Here is a 13,649-nt window from a genome sequence, read left to right as displayed (position 1 = left end):
TTTCATTGATAAGTGAAAAATTGAACGAGCAAAACAAATAGTGATGGAAAAGACATCAATATTCATGATGGAATGAAACCCCCAGCTAGAACGGAATAAGAGGGGTGGGGACAGGCTGGTTATTACAAGGGTGAAGGTACGTCACAATAAAAAATTCTAAACATGGTAGAGTTTTGGCTGTAGAAGGTGTTTGATGAATTCGTCACTCCCACTTTTTTAACACACATTTCGCTTAGTATGAAGACCACCTTTAACCCTTATTTAGGTAATCGTTCTTTAAAAATTGATTGAGAAATTTGTCAGTTCCAAGAGTTAATAGTTAACGCATTACTAAAAATATAGCCATGACCTGATAACAACCATTTTCTTACTCAATAGCATAACCCTTGAAGACACGTTTGTAAAATCGTGCCGAATTTTAGTTGGTATTTTTTAAATTGTTAGGAAGAGCCTTTATCAATAAGCAATCAATCTCAATAAAAGATATCGTTTAAATCTCTCCCTATTACGCACGAACCTCCTACCATCCCCTTATCACACTCAAAGCGAAACCAACAGATACAGAAAGGGCTTGTCTGTTTAGTTGGAATTGTCTTCATTTCAGAAAAGCCTTAATGCTATCAGTGAGTGAGCTGATATCGCAGATGTCAGGGTTAAATTACCAATCGTCGTGCTGCGCTAATTAATGTAATAGTCGCGGTATGTTCTGTAGGGCTTAATGCGACATAAATTGGTCGAATGTCCTGCCCAGAACACCGCAATAAACGGTAATGAAGGATCCGAGGAGCCTGAGTAATTAGTTTAAACAGACACGCCTTGAACGATAGAGCAAAAAAATGGCATGAAATTTTCAAATTCTCAATATATAAGCTCAAGATTCCGCATACAAGGAGTTCCTCTCACCAAAAGGTTAATTCCAAATTTTTAAGAAATTTAGAAGATATGAAATTTAGATATTAGCGAGCAAAGTTGGCTTAATTTCTGATCAGAGCCCGACTTCTCCCTAAAAACGAGGAGAATTCATACTTTAAACATTTGAAAATTGCACTTCAAGTTTTATATCTCGAAGACATTATTTAGAAAAAAACATTTTTTGATATGTTGGTTTACATAACATAAGGAACCTCTATGCAAAAAATCAAGCTTACCGAAGTTAACCAGACCTTATTTTGGGAAAACTTGCCATTTTTTTGCTCTGTCGCCTTGAACGATTATGTATTATTCATAGTGGCTCAGGCCTTGTACAATGAACTTATCTGCAAGGGGGATATAATTAATTATTTTATATAGATTAGGGGGAAGCAGATCTTGGGTGCTTCGTTGCGTTGTTCAAATTTATATTTTTGTCAAGAGGCATTTGAAAAGATTGCAATTCATCAAGCGTCTGTGTAATTGTGCACATAGCTCTTCTTGTATATCGTTTTGCTGTTACAAGAAATAACGTGTCTTGTGGTCACTGATGATTTCATGTATAAAGGAAGGGAAGGCACTTCCCTTTCAGTTCCCCCCTCTTTCCTCTGTTCCTGTTAAAAGGGGGAGGCTGCCTCTACATGCCCCTACATTTAGAACATGTGAGTTGAATCTTATAGCTTTTTTAGGCGTAGGATTGGGTAAAGAAGACAGGTTGAGATGTTGTTTGTGTGAGAAGTGCGCTGTCATAGAAATCATGCAAAAGAAGTTTGCTGATTTAAGTAATAGAAAAAGATCGTTTTATGGGTTGGGAGCGGGGAAGGTAACACACGACACGTCACAGACAAACGATAGGGCACCCTAAAACACGGCACGTCATAGATAGATGATAGAGCACGATAACACACGACGTCACAGACAAACGATAGAGCACGATAACACACGACACGTCACAGACAAACGATAGAGCACGATAACACACGACGTCACAAACGATAGAGCACGATAACACACGAGGCGTCACAAACGATAGAGCACGATAACACACGACACGTCACAAAGGATAGAGCATGAGAACACACGACACGTCACAAACGATAGAGCACGAGAACACATCACACGAACAAAGGATAGAGCACGAGAACACACGACACGTCACAGACAAACGATAGAGCACGATAACACACGACATGTCACAGACAAACGATAGAGCACGATAACACACAACACGTCATAGACAAAGATAGAGCAAGATAACACACGACACGTCACAAACGATAGAGCACGATAACACACGACACGTCACAAACGATAGAGCACGTTAACACACGACACGTCACATACAAACGATAGGGCACGCTAACACACGGCACGTCAACGACAAACGATAGAGCACGATAACAGACGACACGTCACCAACAAACGATAGAGCACGCTAACACACGGCAGGACATAGCGAAAAAATTAAATTCCCTTTTCTTCACAAATTTTATTCAGATGCAAATATATTCTCACTACGGATATAGTTTCAGAAAATACCTATATTTTTTCCTATCGTATGGTAATAAAATACTTTCCCTTTTGATTCTATTTGTCTGTTTTACTGACAGTGACACGGAGACCATTTGATCCTTGAGGAAGGAGTTTCTTGTCTGTGCAAAAAACGTTTTTGTCATCAATCGTGGCACACCTTATGTCGAGCAAGACGACTTTTAAGCCATGGATTTTAAAAGGATTTTCTGCACAGGCTGAATCATCCGCCCCACCCTCGAATATTATGCCTGCTTGCGGATGGCAGACTGAGTTTGTATCCTAAACTTAACAAAACGTGCAGCCTTAATGAGAGGCTATTATTTTGAGAAAAAAACGCACTCTCATACGTCCACTAACTTCGAGCAGGCATTAAGCGCTATTTGATGGTCAGTGGTTAAAGGTTAATAGCACCCCAAGCACCGGTCAGCGGTTCACTTCAGTAATATACCAAACTGGAACAAATTCTCTCGGATTTCTTTGAAAATATTTGTATTTCTATCTAGTCCTTGACTGTCACGAAAAAGGCAGTACAACTAGCGCACACCCCCAAACAGCAGATACAGAAACATATGGATCCCATCAGAATATAACTCGCAGTGATGACCCAAAACGCGAACATGTAGAGCGTAGGGTTACAGTAGTTCAAAGGGTCTGTCACCGGAGGTATCGGGTTAGGCTTGTATTTACTGTACACCCAAATGTTCCCAGCTATAAACCACGTGAACAAGAACAGATTTAAAACGCCGTCGATGAATTTGCTGGACATTGATTGGTCCTCGTCCATGTCAAGGTCGTCGTCATGACTACGCGCCCGCTGACATAGCACAATAATTGTCTTTAGCATGCCAAACGAGCCCCCCACTATCAGGTAGATGGGGATGAATGGCTCTACAGGGCACTCGTCCTTATACTTGGCGCCTGGAAAAAACAATCAGAAAGAACCTTCAGAAAAAAATTTCTGAGCAGCTCTCAAATAAAATGCAAAATAACTAAGGGATGGTACTTGCGTAAGCTTACCATATATATAGCCTAAAAGATAAGAAGTTTCCTCTGGGAAAGCGGAAAGATCGACTTTCGCAAAGTGTCAATCTTTAACAAAAAGTCAAGGCAAGGCGCAAGAGAAAAAACGTACGTGTGACACGTATTAACAATTGAAATCTATGAATCATTCAACATCAAGCAGATGACCAGGAAGAACCATTAATATTCATGACGTGTATTCTCTTCTCTAATACCTTTTTTTTTAAAAGTTAATCGTAGCGCACGGGAAACTCTTGGCGTGACCCCTTTAACAATGATGCTTTTACTGAAACTTACCCATGATGACCATAGCCATGGGTAAAGCCATAAGTAAGCTTAGGGCTACTGTGCACCCGACTGGAAAACAAAAACAAATATGGATCTTCATGACGTGTAATATGGTTCTTTAATATCGTGTACGTATACTTCATTGGAGAACATTTGACAACGTAATAATGCGACCGATAAGATAATGTTTTCACGCTAAGCGATCACTTCCAAAACATTTCCCTTGGAGAATATGCAGGTGTCCTATTTTCCAAACAAACAATAGCTGTCCGGCTATCAAAACAATAACGGCCCCCCCCGGGATAAAAACGATAAATTGCTGCCAATAAAGTGTGGGGATTTAGCCTTTCTAGTCCCATACCCCTATCTGATGCTCATTTTTGAATAGCACAATCACATACTTGTTCCTGCAAATAGCTGCACAACACGTTTACAGAAGTCCAGTGAACCGTCAGACGTTTCCTTAGCCTCCTTGATCTGTCCGAACAAGTCAGCCTCATATGGTGGCGGCGGTGACTCATCCCAAATCTTCTCCTCATCTCCAGCCAGGTTATTCTGGCTTCCCTTCTCTTGATACTAAAGTTGAAAATGCTAGACATGAATAACAGGAATTCAAGAAGTATAGCTTTAGGGCATCTCACGATAGCGTTACTTTAGGTGTGGTTAAGAAAGGGGAAAGCCCTCCATGGGGCATAGCTAGGAATGGGTGTAAGGCCTCTCATTTTAGTGCTACTTGGGGCGTGGCTAGGAATGGGCGCAGGGCCTTTCATGATGATTGTACTTGGGATGTGGCTAGGAATGGGCGCAAGGCCTTTCATGATGATTGTACTTGGGATGTGACTAGGAATGGGTGCAAAGCCTCTCATAATAGTGGTACATGGGAGTGGCTAGGAATGGGTGCAAAGACTCTCATGATGATTGTACTTGGGGCGTGGCTAGGAATGGGTGCAAAGCCTCTCATGATGATTGTACTTGGGATGTGGCTAGGCATGGGTGCAAAGACTCATGATATTGGTACTTGGGGCGTGGCAAGGTGTGAGCTCAGGGCCTTTTTGGTTGGCACAATACTTGATCCTGTCAGAGGGAAAGTTTTAGAGTCATTTTTTGGTAATTATTTTTGGTATGGAGCAATAGTACATGTAAGTCTAAAAAAACTGTCCTGAATATCTTGTACTAGTAGTGTTCAATTATCTTCAAATGCACTCTTCATTCTCATTGTGGTATATTTTTTTTTAAATGAGAGATATGACTTTTGTGAACTTGTCTAATTTCTTGGACAACATTAAATGGTATTGGCAAGATTAAAACCTATTTAAAAGAATTTTTTAATTGCAAACAGAGAACAGCAAATTTGTGGTTTCAGGATTGACTGCTTATGGTGCTAATGGATAATAATGGATATTGGATGATTTTTTATATTTTCTTGTATTCTGTAAAAATATGACTCTGTATATCTCTCTTGATAGTGGATCTGCTATTTGACGCTGGGAGTAAGATGAGTGGGAGTAACCCTCGCCCTAACCCCTCCCCCAATAACATTAAAAGTCATATAATTTCCATCTGCCATGCAGTGTTTTTCAACTGATATTTTCGTAAAGACAACAATAGTGTGTCCAGCCAGTAATCATGTTTGCCTCCCCAATATTCACTTTTCTACAACACTGCTTGACAATTGGCATTTGTTATATGGATTGACAGTATTTTTAGAAATAGTTGTAAATATTTTCATAACAAAATTCTTAATTCTAGTATGTCAAAATTAGTATGCTATGTTGTAATTAATGTAATAATGTTGTAATGTAATAATTTCTCATGCAACAAGCGCTGCTATCAGGTAATTTATATGCAAATAATAAAAGTAATATTAATTATAATCCATCAGTGAGTCTGGAACTGCATTGTTGCAAGGCAATCCTGTTGTCATAGCAGACAATGAGATTATCAATACTCCTATTCCAAAGACACCTCAACAGACCATGATATAACAAAATGTATAACACAATTCTAGGGATTTTTGATAGTTGTAGATTTGAGGGGATACTGTCTATTTTATCATAAATTCTTGCATGTGTATTTCCTGTGTATTTTTCAAACAACATTTGCTGAAGGTAAAAACCCTGTGAATTCCTAAAATTTTTTGCATTTAATCAAAAAGGTTCTTTTGAAAAAAAATATGTTCCAGCATAACAGTAAATAACCCACAAAATAATAATGTAAACTGTCTTCTGCACATGCTGATGTGTACTAGAATGACACAAGTGCATTCTGTACTGATTTTTCTCTCTTTCTTTTGATCATAGTTACAGTAGTAGAGGAGACTTATAAGGAAATTTGATGATCCTCCAAGGCCAAACTCTTTGTTTAGTTTTTGGCCCTGACCATGGTCAAAGCCATTTTACAGTTCTCATGGAGTTTTGTTGCGTAGGTCCATAAGAATCCACCATAAAGGACATTTCTTTTCTGACAATCTTTTAGAGTGATTCAGCTTTTATTGGATCAGATAATCCATTAGCACCAGACATCTTACCCTGGTCCCAGAGCCTCGAGCGTCTCTCTTTTCAGAGGCCAACCTCGCTGGCCACTAAAGAGAGAGACGCACGAGGCTCTGGAGCCAGAGTACAGACATCTAAGAGATAGCAGAACCAGGAGAAACTTTGAACACCCAATAAGGGATAGCAGTTATAACCTATAAGATCTAGGACAATCACACTAATCTACTATTGGAGAGTCCCCACCCACCCCCCCCCCCAGGATTCAGGGGTCGTCCACACTTACATGGATTCGTTGGGATCCGTATACTTTCCCGTCCACACTAACACGCATGCTGGATCCAGTGAATCCAGATACTTTTGAAAACGCAGTCGAACTTGAATAAAAACAGATCAGTATTTTTTTAGATATGCATGCGCATATCTTAAAAATGACATCACCCCCTACCTTTCAGCATTTTCAAACGTTTGAATCTGTGTTAGTGTGAACCACTGGATCCAGGCGAACACGCTGCGAAAACAATAGTGTGGGAGCAAATCAAGTGATGTGTTTCGACGAAACGAATCCTAATTCTTTTGAATCCATGTTAGTGTGGGCGGGGACCCCTCAGAGAGCGCCCTAAAAAAACATTCTTTTTGAACCTTCATCACACCATGGTTTTTGTTTAGGATTCTAGAGCAGACATAATGTATGGTCTCTTGCTTGATTGCTTGCTGTTCGAAATCAAACTCATTCGAATTAGAAACTATTTAAATGTTTGATTCTGTGTGATTATCAAAAATAATCGAATCCAATCATTCGATTATGTTCGATTGCGTTCGATTTCCGAAAATGCTTAGTATCACAAGTTTGGTGCAATTGCCACTAAACAGATTAAACTTAAAACCCCATTTTAATATTGCCTGCCTTAAAATGCACCTTGACCTTATGGCAAAAGAGCAAGGATAAGAGAATGGAGGGAAAATTAAATACCATAATCACGTATATCAAGTTACACAACATATTTATCTAAAAAGAACAGCGATTCAAGTTATATAAACGGGATATACAGAAACAGATAAACGCTATTCTATTGTGCTACTAGAGAAAGTACAACATATTCATAGTTTAGGTTTTATTTAATTTGAAACCAAATTTAAATTGGTTTTATGAATCACATTGCAACTGGAAAATGACCGCTTCTAGAAGTTTTTGGCGGTGCCAGTTATTCTACATGAAAGGTTGTACTGATAAACACTATAGAATTATAATCAACGAGAACAATTAAACCCAACCGTTGAAAATGAGCAGTTAGTTCTGCTTTAGTGATTCTAGAATTTTTCTATTCAAAACGTTTCGAGAATTCGTGACATAAACTTGGGGTGCGGGAGAACATACAAATTTATAGCGAGAAATTAGTGAAGACCGACTCAATGATCAAACGCTATATTTTATCTAAAAGTATAAAGTCAGGGAAGGGTAAATCGACTGTAAAATATCATGTAGATTTTACCTTCAGCTGAAACGCGCGGATATTGTTCTCAAGTCTTTGGATAGTCCGCATTTTATCCGAGTCGAGTGGCAATTTGCTAGTAAACCGAGGACGACAAAACATAAGTCTTTACTGGAACAACTAAACGACTGATATCAGCTGTTTTCAAAGAAACATCTGCCTCTTAACCGGCTCTATTAAAACATAAAAGTGGAACCGGAATATGAATATGCCTCCGATAACAAAAGTTTAAAGGATCCGGTTCGGGTGAAAAAGTGATCATGGCCAACACATTATTCCATCACCTCAAATTTGATTACGACAGCCAGATATAAGGTTATAGATAAAGGGAAAATATGAAAGTATAAGCCATAAATATATGCACTTACCATTTTATTCTAGGACGGTTGGCACACAGGGAAGCACGATAAAAAATAGGTAAATAATTCTAGGGGCGAAAGGTAGCAGATTTGACTTGTGAAGTTTCGTCTCCGGCCATCTTATAAAGCAACAGGTCCTTTTGTCAGGTTTTTCAAGGCCAAATCTTCATATTCATTCTAAAATTCCTAATAAGCTTATACAAGGAAATATATATTCAAGAAAAATGCAAAAAACTACGACAAGGATTCGGCGCCAGTGTTGTGATCCACGTTTATGCGGACGTAACGGAGTGAGAATAAGGTCGAATTATCAGCCAATCAGAGCTCACGATAGAACAAAGGCCATATACGAAATCATAAATATTGTACGGTTTGCAGAGGTCCGATTACGATTATTGCCCCTGGTTGTGCTTCTTACGAAATTATAAGTCTTACAAAAATCCAAAAATGCACAATGTAAAGTTTGGATAGCATCTATCATCACAAGTTTTCTACCAATGGTGCTTCGCTTTCTTTTCGCTTGACTTCCCATCTTGGCTTCGCTTGTCTCGCTATGCGGTTATCAGTGACGCGAATCAGCGTCTAAAAAAGCGTTCTTCATAAAACCCTGTAGGTAGGGGGGGGGGGGGGGAGTAATAGAAGATTTCCGTCCAGGACACCTTTTAGAACAAAGGCTCATAAGTTAATAATAGAATTTGAATGAAATTCGTTGTGTCCGGACGGACACAATGAAGCTATTACCATGATACTGCCCCTTTAAATTTCGTAAGCCTTCCATTCCTAGTAATATATTTTTTCCGGAGCGCGCCTTCTTCAACCCCCACCAACAACAAAAAAACGGAAAAATGAAAGCTTTTCTTTGTGGTATTTTTTCCTATCCTTAGAATCAAAAGATGCCCTTTCGGTACCTTGAGGGTGTGAGCAAACCCCAAAACAGCTGTAGTAGTCTATTTCTATTTGTTTTTGTTTTTATCATCGTTATTGTTTCATTTGTACATGTTAGCTGATCCAGCAGTTATGTACTATACACAAGAATTTGAAAATGATCTAATAAAATTGACAACTGGACTCAAGCTCCATCCACAGAGTTTCAAATCATACATGAAAAATTAAAGAATACAGAACTTGGGGGGGGGGGGGGCAGAGTATGAAAATGGTTTGCAACACTGGCTTCAGCATCTTTGTCTTCTGTGTTTATTTAGTAACTTGAATAATACACATTTACTTTAGTTTGCAGTTATTTGATACAACAGATTATTTACTTTGATGCCATTGTGTAAAAAATATTACTTTGATCCACATAATGCATGAGTATGGAGAACATATATTACCATGGTCGTCATAAAAACAAATCTATCAAATTCAGTTTAATGAAGAAAAAATGCATATTCGTTGTTAACCTCAAATAAGTCAAAAACAGAAACAGCTTGGAATTGGAAATAGTGGATCATCATATCAAGAAACACCCTAATTGCCTTACTTTTACTGCGAGTGATATGTATCCCATATACTTAGACAACGAACATTTACCTAATGATTTCATTGCTAGGGAAATAATTATTAGGTTGACCAAGTCAAACAATTCTGACAAAACACAAAATCACAGTTTCTAGTTTTCTTACAGCTGATTATATCATTAACACTATACTTCTTAACATATTGCTTGACTATTTTAAAGGTTTTCACTAGCACACATTGTGCCATGATAATACCAATGTCCTAGAAAAGAATGGTATTCAACTCTGTTTAATCAAATTTTACCTTACAGTAGTTCACAATCCTAAGACTCAGAGATCGCAGCGGCACAGATACCAACGCAGCACAAACAGAAACAGATGGTACCTAGCATGATGTATGTAGCTGTTGTCAACCAGAATGCAAACAGGTACAGGGTTTGATTACAGTACGCGTTCCCTGAAGAAGGGTCATAGTTTGGCTGGTAGTTGGAGTAAATCCAGACATTGCCGGCGATAAACCAGGCTGTCAAAAAGCAGTCAAGGACAGACTCTAATGGGTTACGGCGCTTCTGTTCTTCCTCTTCCCCCTCTTTCTTCCTTGCTCGCTGGCACAGTGATACTAAGTTTCGAAAGATCCCAAAAGAGCCACCGACAATCAGGTAGATTGGGATTTTGTCCTCAATGGGACATTGGTTCTTGTATTTCGCACCTTAGAAAGAGAATTTCATAGACATGAAATCTAATAAAACATGAATGAACACAAAAACACATCTAACAATTTTACAGTAGGTATTCTTAAGAGAGGGCATAACAAAAGGGTGTAACAAAATTTACAGTCTGCTTGTTATTCTCTGTGATTAGCCTTTTAAAATAGAACTCAAAGGCTAAACAGAAAGTATGTGAAAATAGCAGTTTTTAACTAATTAATTTAGCTGAAAATAGGTTCTAATACAATTAATTAAGGGGATTAGGCTATGCTTGTTGTTAGCAAAAGAAACATGTTATTTCTTGATTCCTTGCAAAACTTTTGTTCTTTTATAAAATTACTTTTTTGATAAAATAATCTTCCATCCGCCTTCAAGCAAAATTCCACTGTTCACAAAAAAGTGAAAAAATTCTCAACCTTTAAAATAGTCTGGAAGAACCTTTTAAATTGTAAATATTATCTTTTTGTAATACTCACCAATAACAATCATAGCGATTGGGATAGCCATAATTAGAGCAATAGCAACAGTGCATCCAACTGCAACAATAAGGGGTGATTAAGAACACCTGAACATATGATCTTATCATGATAGCATTGATCAAAGATTATAGAAAATAACCTAGATTAAAAAGCTCCCCTTTTTAAGGGTTTGCCCAAAAAAGTCTTAGCCTTGTTGTAAAAACAACTTAATGTGATGTATTGAATGCTATGATTCTTTCAAAGAATGATTTGTTATTCTCTATTCTCCAAGGGGGGACTCCCTTGATAGGGATATATTTTTGTTTACTTTTGAGTGTTTTTTTTTGTATAAATGACTGAGTACACTCACTTGTGCCAACCAGGAGAATAATAAGCTTCAGCAGGAAGTCAAACACTGATGATGACCTGCTTCTCACATCTTTTATCTCACCAAAGAGTGATGAGTATGGTGGAGGTGGCTCTGGAATGGAATGGTGAAAATGTTAAAAAAAATGTTGAGGGCAACAGTAGAACAGTAACACATATATTACTTCAGCTTAAACATGGCCTTCTCACTAAGCAGATATTGTTTTGATTTCATTTTCTGGATAAATAGTACTTTAGTATTTGTTTATAATTCGACTTGCAAAATAGCTCTTGGTGACTGTAGTCCAATTCCTCCCCAAAGGAAAGGATGTAAAGACCAACTACACCAAGAAAAGATTTAAGGGAGATTAATTTCTTGACGACTTATACTTAGGGCGTATTCAGGGGCATTGCCTGGAGGGGGTACACAATAATAGATATCCTACAGAAAAAGTACAATATTTGACAATTCTGAATAAAACAGAATCAGACTATGGTAGTCAAGGAGGCGTGTGAGTACCTCCTGCTCATCCCCCTAGCCACGCCCATGAGGGCAAGAACCAAATGAGCCTCCACTGCATTAAAGAACAGTGTACACCAAGTAAAGACTGTAAAGAGGTTTCAGGGGAGATAGTCAACATCTACCCTCTTTAGACACAGGATGAGGTCACATCGAGGTCACACTGAGTATGATGGACACACACCTGTTGCCTCTTGGTATGACGGCAGACCCCCTGTCTCGGTGCCACCGTAAGAGGGCGGAGCATTTGACTGTGCTGCTGCTGCAGCTTCTATATCCTTAAAACAAAACATGTGTTTAATATTTAAGAGTGACTATCATTTATTAGTGACTATCATTTATTTTTCGCTCCTTCACATTACCAAGTCACACAAGGCACCCTTTCCATTGGCTATTTCAAGTAAGTAACATGGCCTGCACCCAGGATTTTTTCTGGTGGAGGGTGGTGCGAAATCCAAAAAAGTTGGCCTAGTTTTTCCGGGGTGGGGGTCAGGAGAGATGAGGTTTCGGATTAAAACCTTACCATCCCCCTTTCCCTTCAAAAAAGGATATTCTAGGCCATTTTTATGCCACATTTATAATCGGATTTGTCTACAAAAAAGTTTGACTTATTGATTTATGACATCCCAGATTGATCTATAACACCTTTTTTATCTAATTATCTTATGCTTTATAGTTTTGGCTACAAAGAGCATGTTTATTGTGAACCGTAAGTTTACTCTCCGCCGTTTTGGGGGGTGCGAACGCACCCCCTGCACCCCTCCCTGGGTACAGGCCTGGTCACCAATATATTTTTAATCAAATACCATCAATAACGTATCAGACTTCATTTAAGGATTGTCATTTCAAAGTATTCTAAAAAAAATCGCTTATCTTACAATTGTAAACAATAGCAAAGAGTGGTTGATCAACATTCTTTAAAATACACAGGTTATTATGTTTTTGTAAACACACATTTAAGAAAGATATAAACTTTTGAAACATTTAAAATTATTATTTTGTATTGCATTCTTGAGCCCATCAAGTCAATATCCCGGCCCAAGTGGTTTAAGCCATTAAGTGGGTTTACAAGAAATCACTTTAAATTAACTGTGTCCCAGATTGTTGGTCAAATTTCTTTTAAGGCACATGAAATATGTACAGTCTTTGAGGCATTGCAATACCTTATTATACCAGTAACAAATTCATCGGGTATGGTAAATGCCTTTTATACAATAATCTTTTTAAATTGGTAAAAGGATCTATTCTAAAGTTGAAAGAATGGAAACATATAAATAATCATAAATACCTAACATAAGTAAGGGATATATAAACGTATCAGCATAACATCTAATAGAGCTATAGGCCATTTGTGGTTAGCGGTTGTTTTCCGTGCCAGGGAAACAAGTTCTGTACTACAATAGAAACACATTTAAATCTGTGTACACAACTTGGGGAGGGGGAAGCTCATCTTTCTTCGGCGATACTCGCTTCCTCCTTGACGAAGCCAGAAACCGAATAACGCTCCATTTCACTATTCTATTTTCTAGTCAAAATAGGCATTCGTATTAATGCATTATTAGTGTTTTTAAAGCTTAATGTAATCTTCTTCACACGAAACAGAAAAACGAACGAATCCGAAGAAGATAGGCAGGCGTTTCGAAGAACAAAGAACCGGAATCTACATTTGTGGCGATGAGTTACCTTCACTTTCTCGATTTGCCTACGAAAGTTCTACATCGTAAGAAAGATCTAAAATATCGAGAAAGCTTTAGGTAGATACTCACATCTAAAGGCCTTTTAGCTGGCTCCTCCATCAGGAAGAAATGTTAAGTCAGAAGTACAAAACTAGACAAGAACTCTGGTTTACGCAAAACCCTCTTTGCCTTTGGTTTCGCTCTGCTTATTTGCGACTTTATTTGGTAGTCATCTGTACCACTTGATCGGGTACCCTGTGCTCCTCACGTGACTTGTCTTATTTTTCGCATAAAGAAAACAATCGATAAAAATAATAAAATCATAGTTAATTTTATGTGATATTTTAAAGTCAAAAATCGGCAAAATCTGCAGT

At 38.2% G+C, this 13,649-nt stretch overlaps 2 protein-coding genes across 5 annotated transcripts; both read right to left on the bottom strand.

Annotated features, from left to right (window-relative positions):
* Positions 1 to 2,378: 2,378 nt before the first annotated feature.
* On the bottom strand, positions 2,379 to 8,580 carry LOC5519207 (transmembrane protein 272). 4 transcript variants are annotated; one of them, XM_032364055.2, is made up of 6 exons: positions 8,101 to 8,579; positions 6,688 to 6,750; positions 6,526 to 6,616; positions 4,152 to 4,326; positions 3,760 to 3,819; positions 2,379 to 3,360 (listed from the first exon to the last, which is right to left on the bottom strand). In XM_032364055.2, the coding sequence occupies exons 3-6, from the start codon at positions 6,571 to 6,573 to the stop codon at positions 2,942 to 2,944; spliced, it is 702 nt and encodes a 233-aa protein (XP_032219946.1). In that variant the 5' UTR covers positions 6,574 to 6,616; positions 6,688 to 6,750; positions 8,101 to 8,579; the 3' UTR covers positions 2,379 to 2,941. The 4 variants fall into 4 exon arrangements, with proteins under 4 accessions (XP_032219946.1, XP_048589416.1, XP_032219945.1 ...); XM_048733459.1 differs by lacking the exon at positions 8,101 to 8,579 and adding an exon at positions 7,733 to 7,749; XM_032364054.2 differs by lacking the exons at positions 6,526 to 6,616; positions 6,688 to 6,750 and adding an exon at positions 7,733 to 7,808 and having other exon boundaries at positions 8,101 to 8,580.
* A 691-nt stretch (positions 8,581 to 9,271) lies between these two features.
* LOC5519275 (transmembrane protein 272) lies at positions 9,272 to 13,523 on the bottom strand. Its single transcript, XM_001639138.3, has 5 exons — positions 13,366 to 13,523; positions 11,784 to 11,877; positions 11,084 to 11,194; positions 10,732 to 10,791; positions 9,272 to 10,257 (listed from the first exon to the last, which is right to left on the bottom strand). Exons 1-5 carry the CDS (start codon positions 13,393 to 13,395, stop codon positions 9,872 to 9,874), a joined length of 681 nt encoding a protein of 226 aa, XP_001639188.2. The 5' UTR covers positions 13,396 to 13,523; the 3' UTR covers positions 9,272 to 9,871.
* Between the last annotated feature and the right edge of the window lie 126 nt (positions 13,524 to 13,649).

Source organism: Nematostella vectensis, chromosome 10 (assembly GCF_932526225.1).
Source record: "Nematostella vectensis chromosome 10, jaNemVect1.1, whole genome shotgun sequence".
Taxonomy (NCBI): Eukaryota; Metazoa; Cnidaria; class Anthozoa; order Actiniaria; family Edwardsiidae; genus Nematostella; species Nematostella vectensis.
This window is presented reverse-complemented; position numbering and strand designations above follow the sequence as displayed.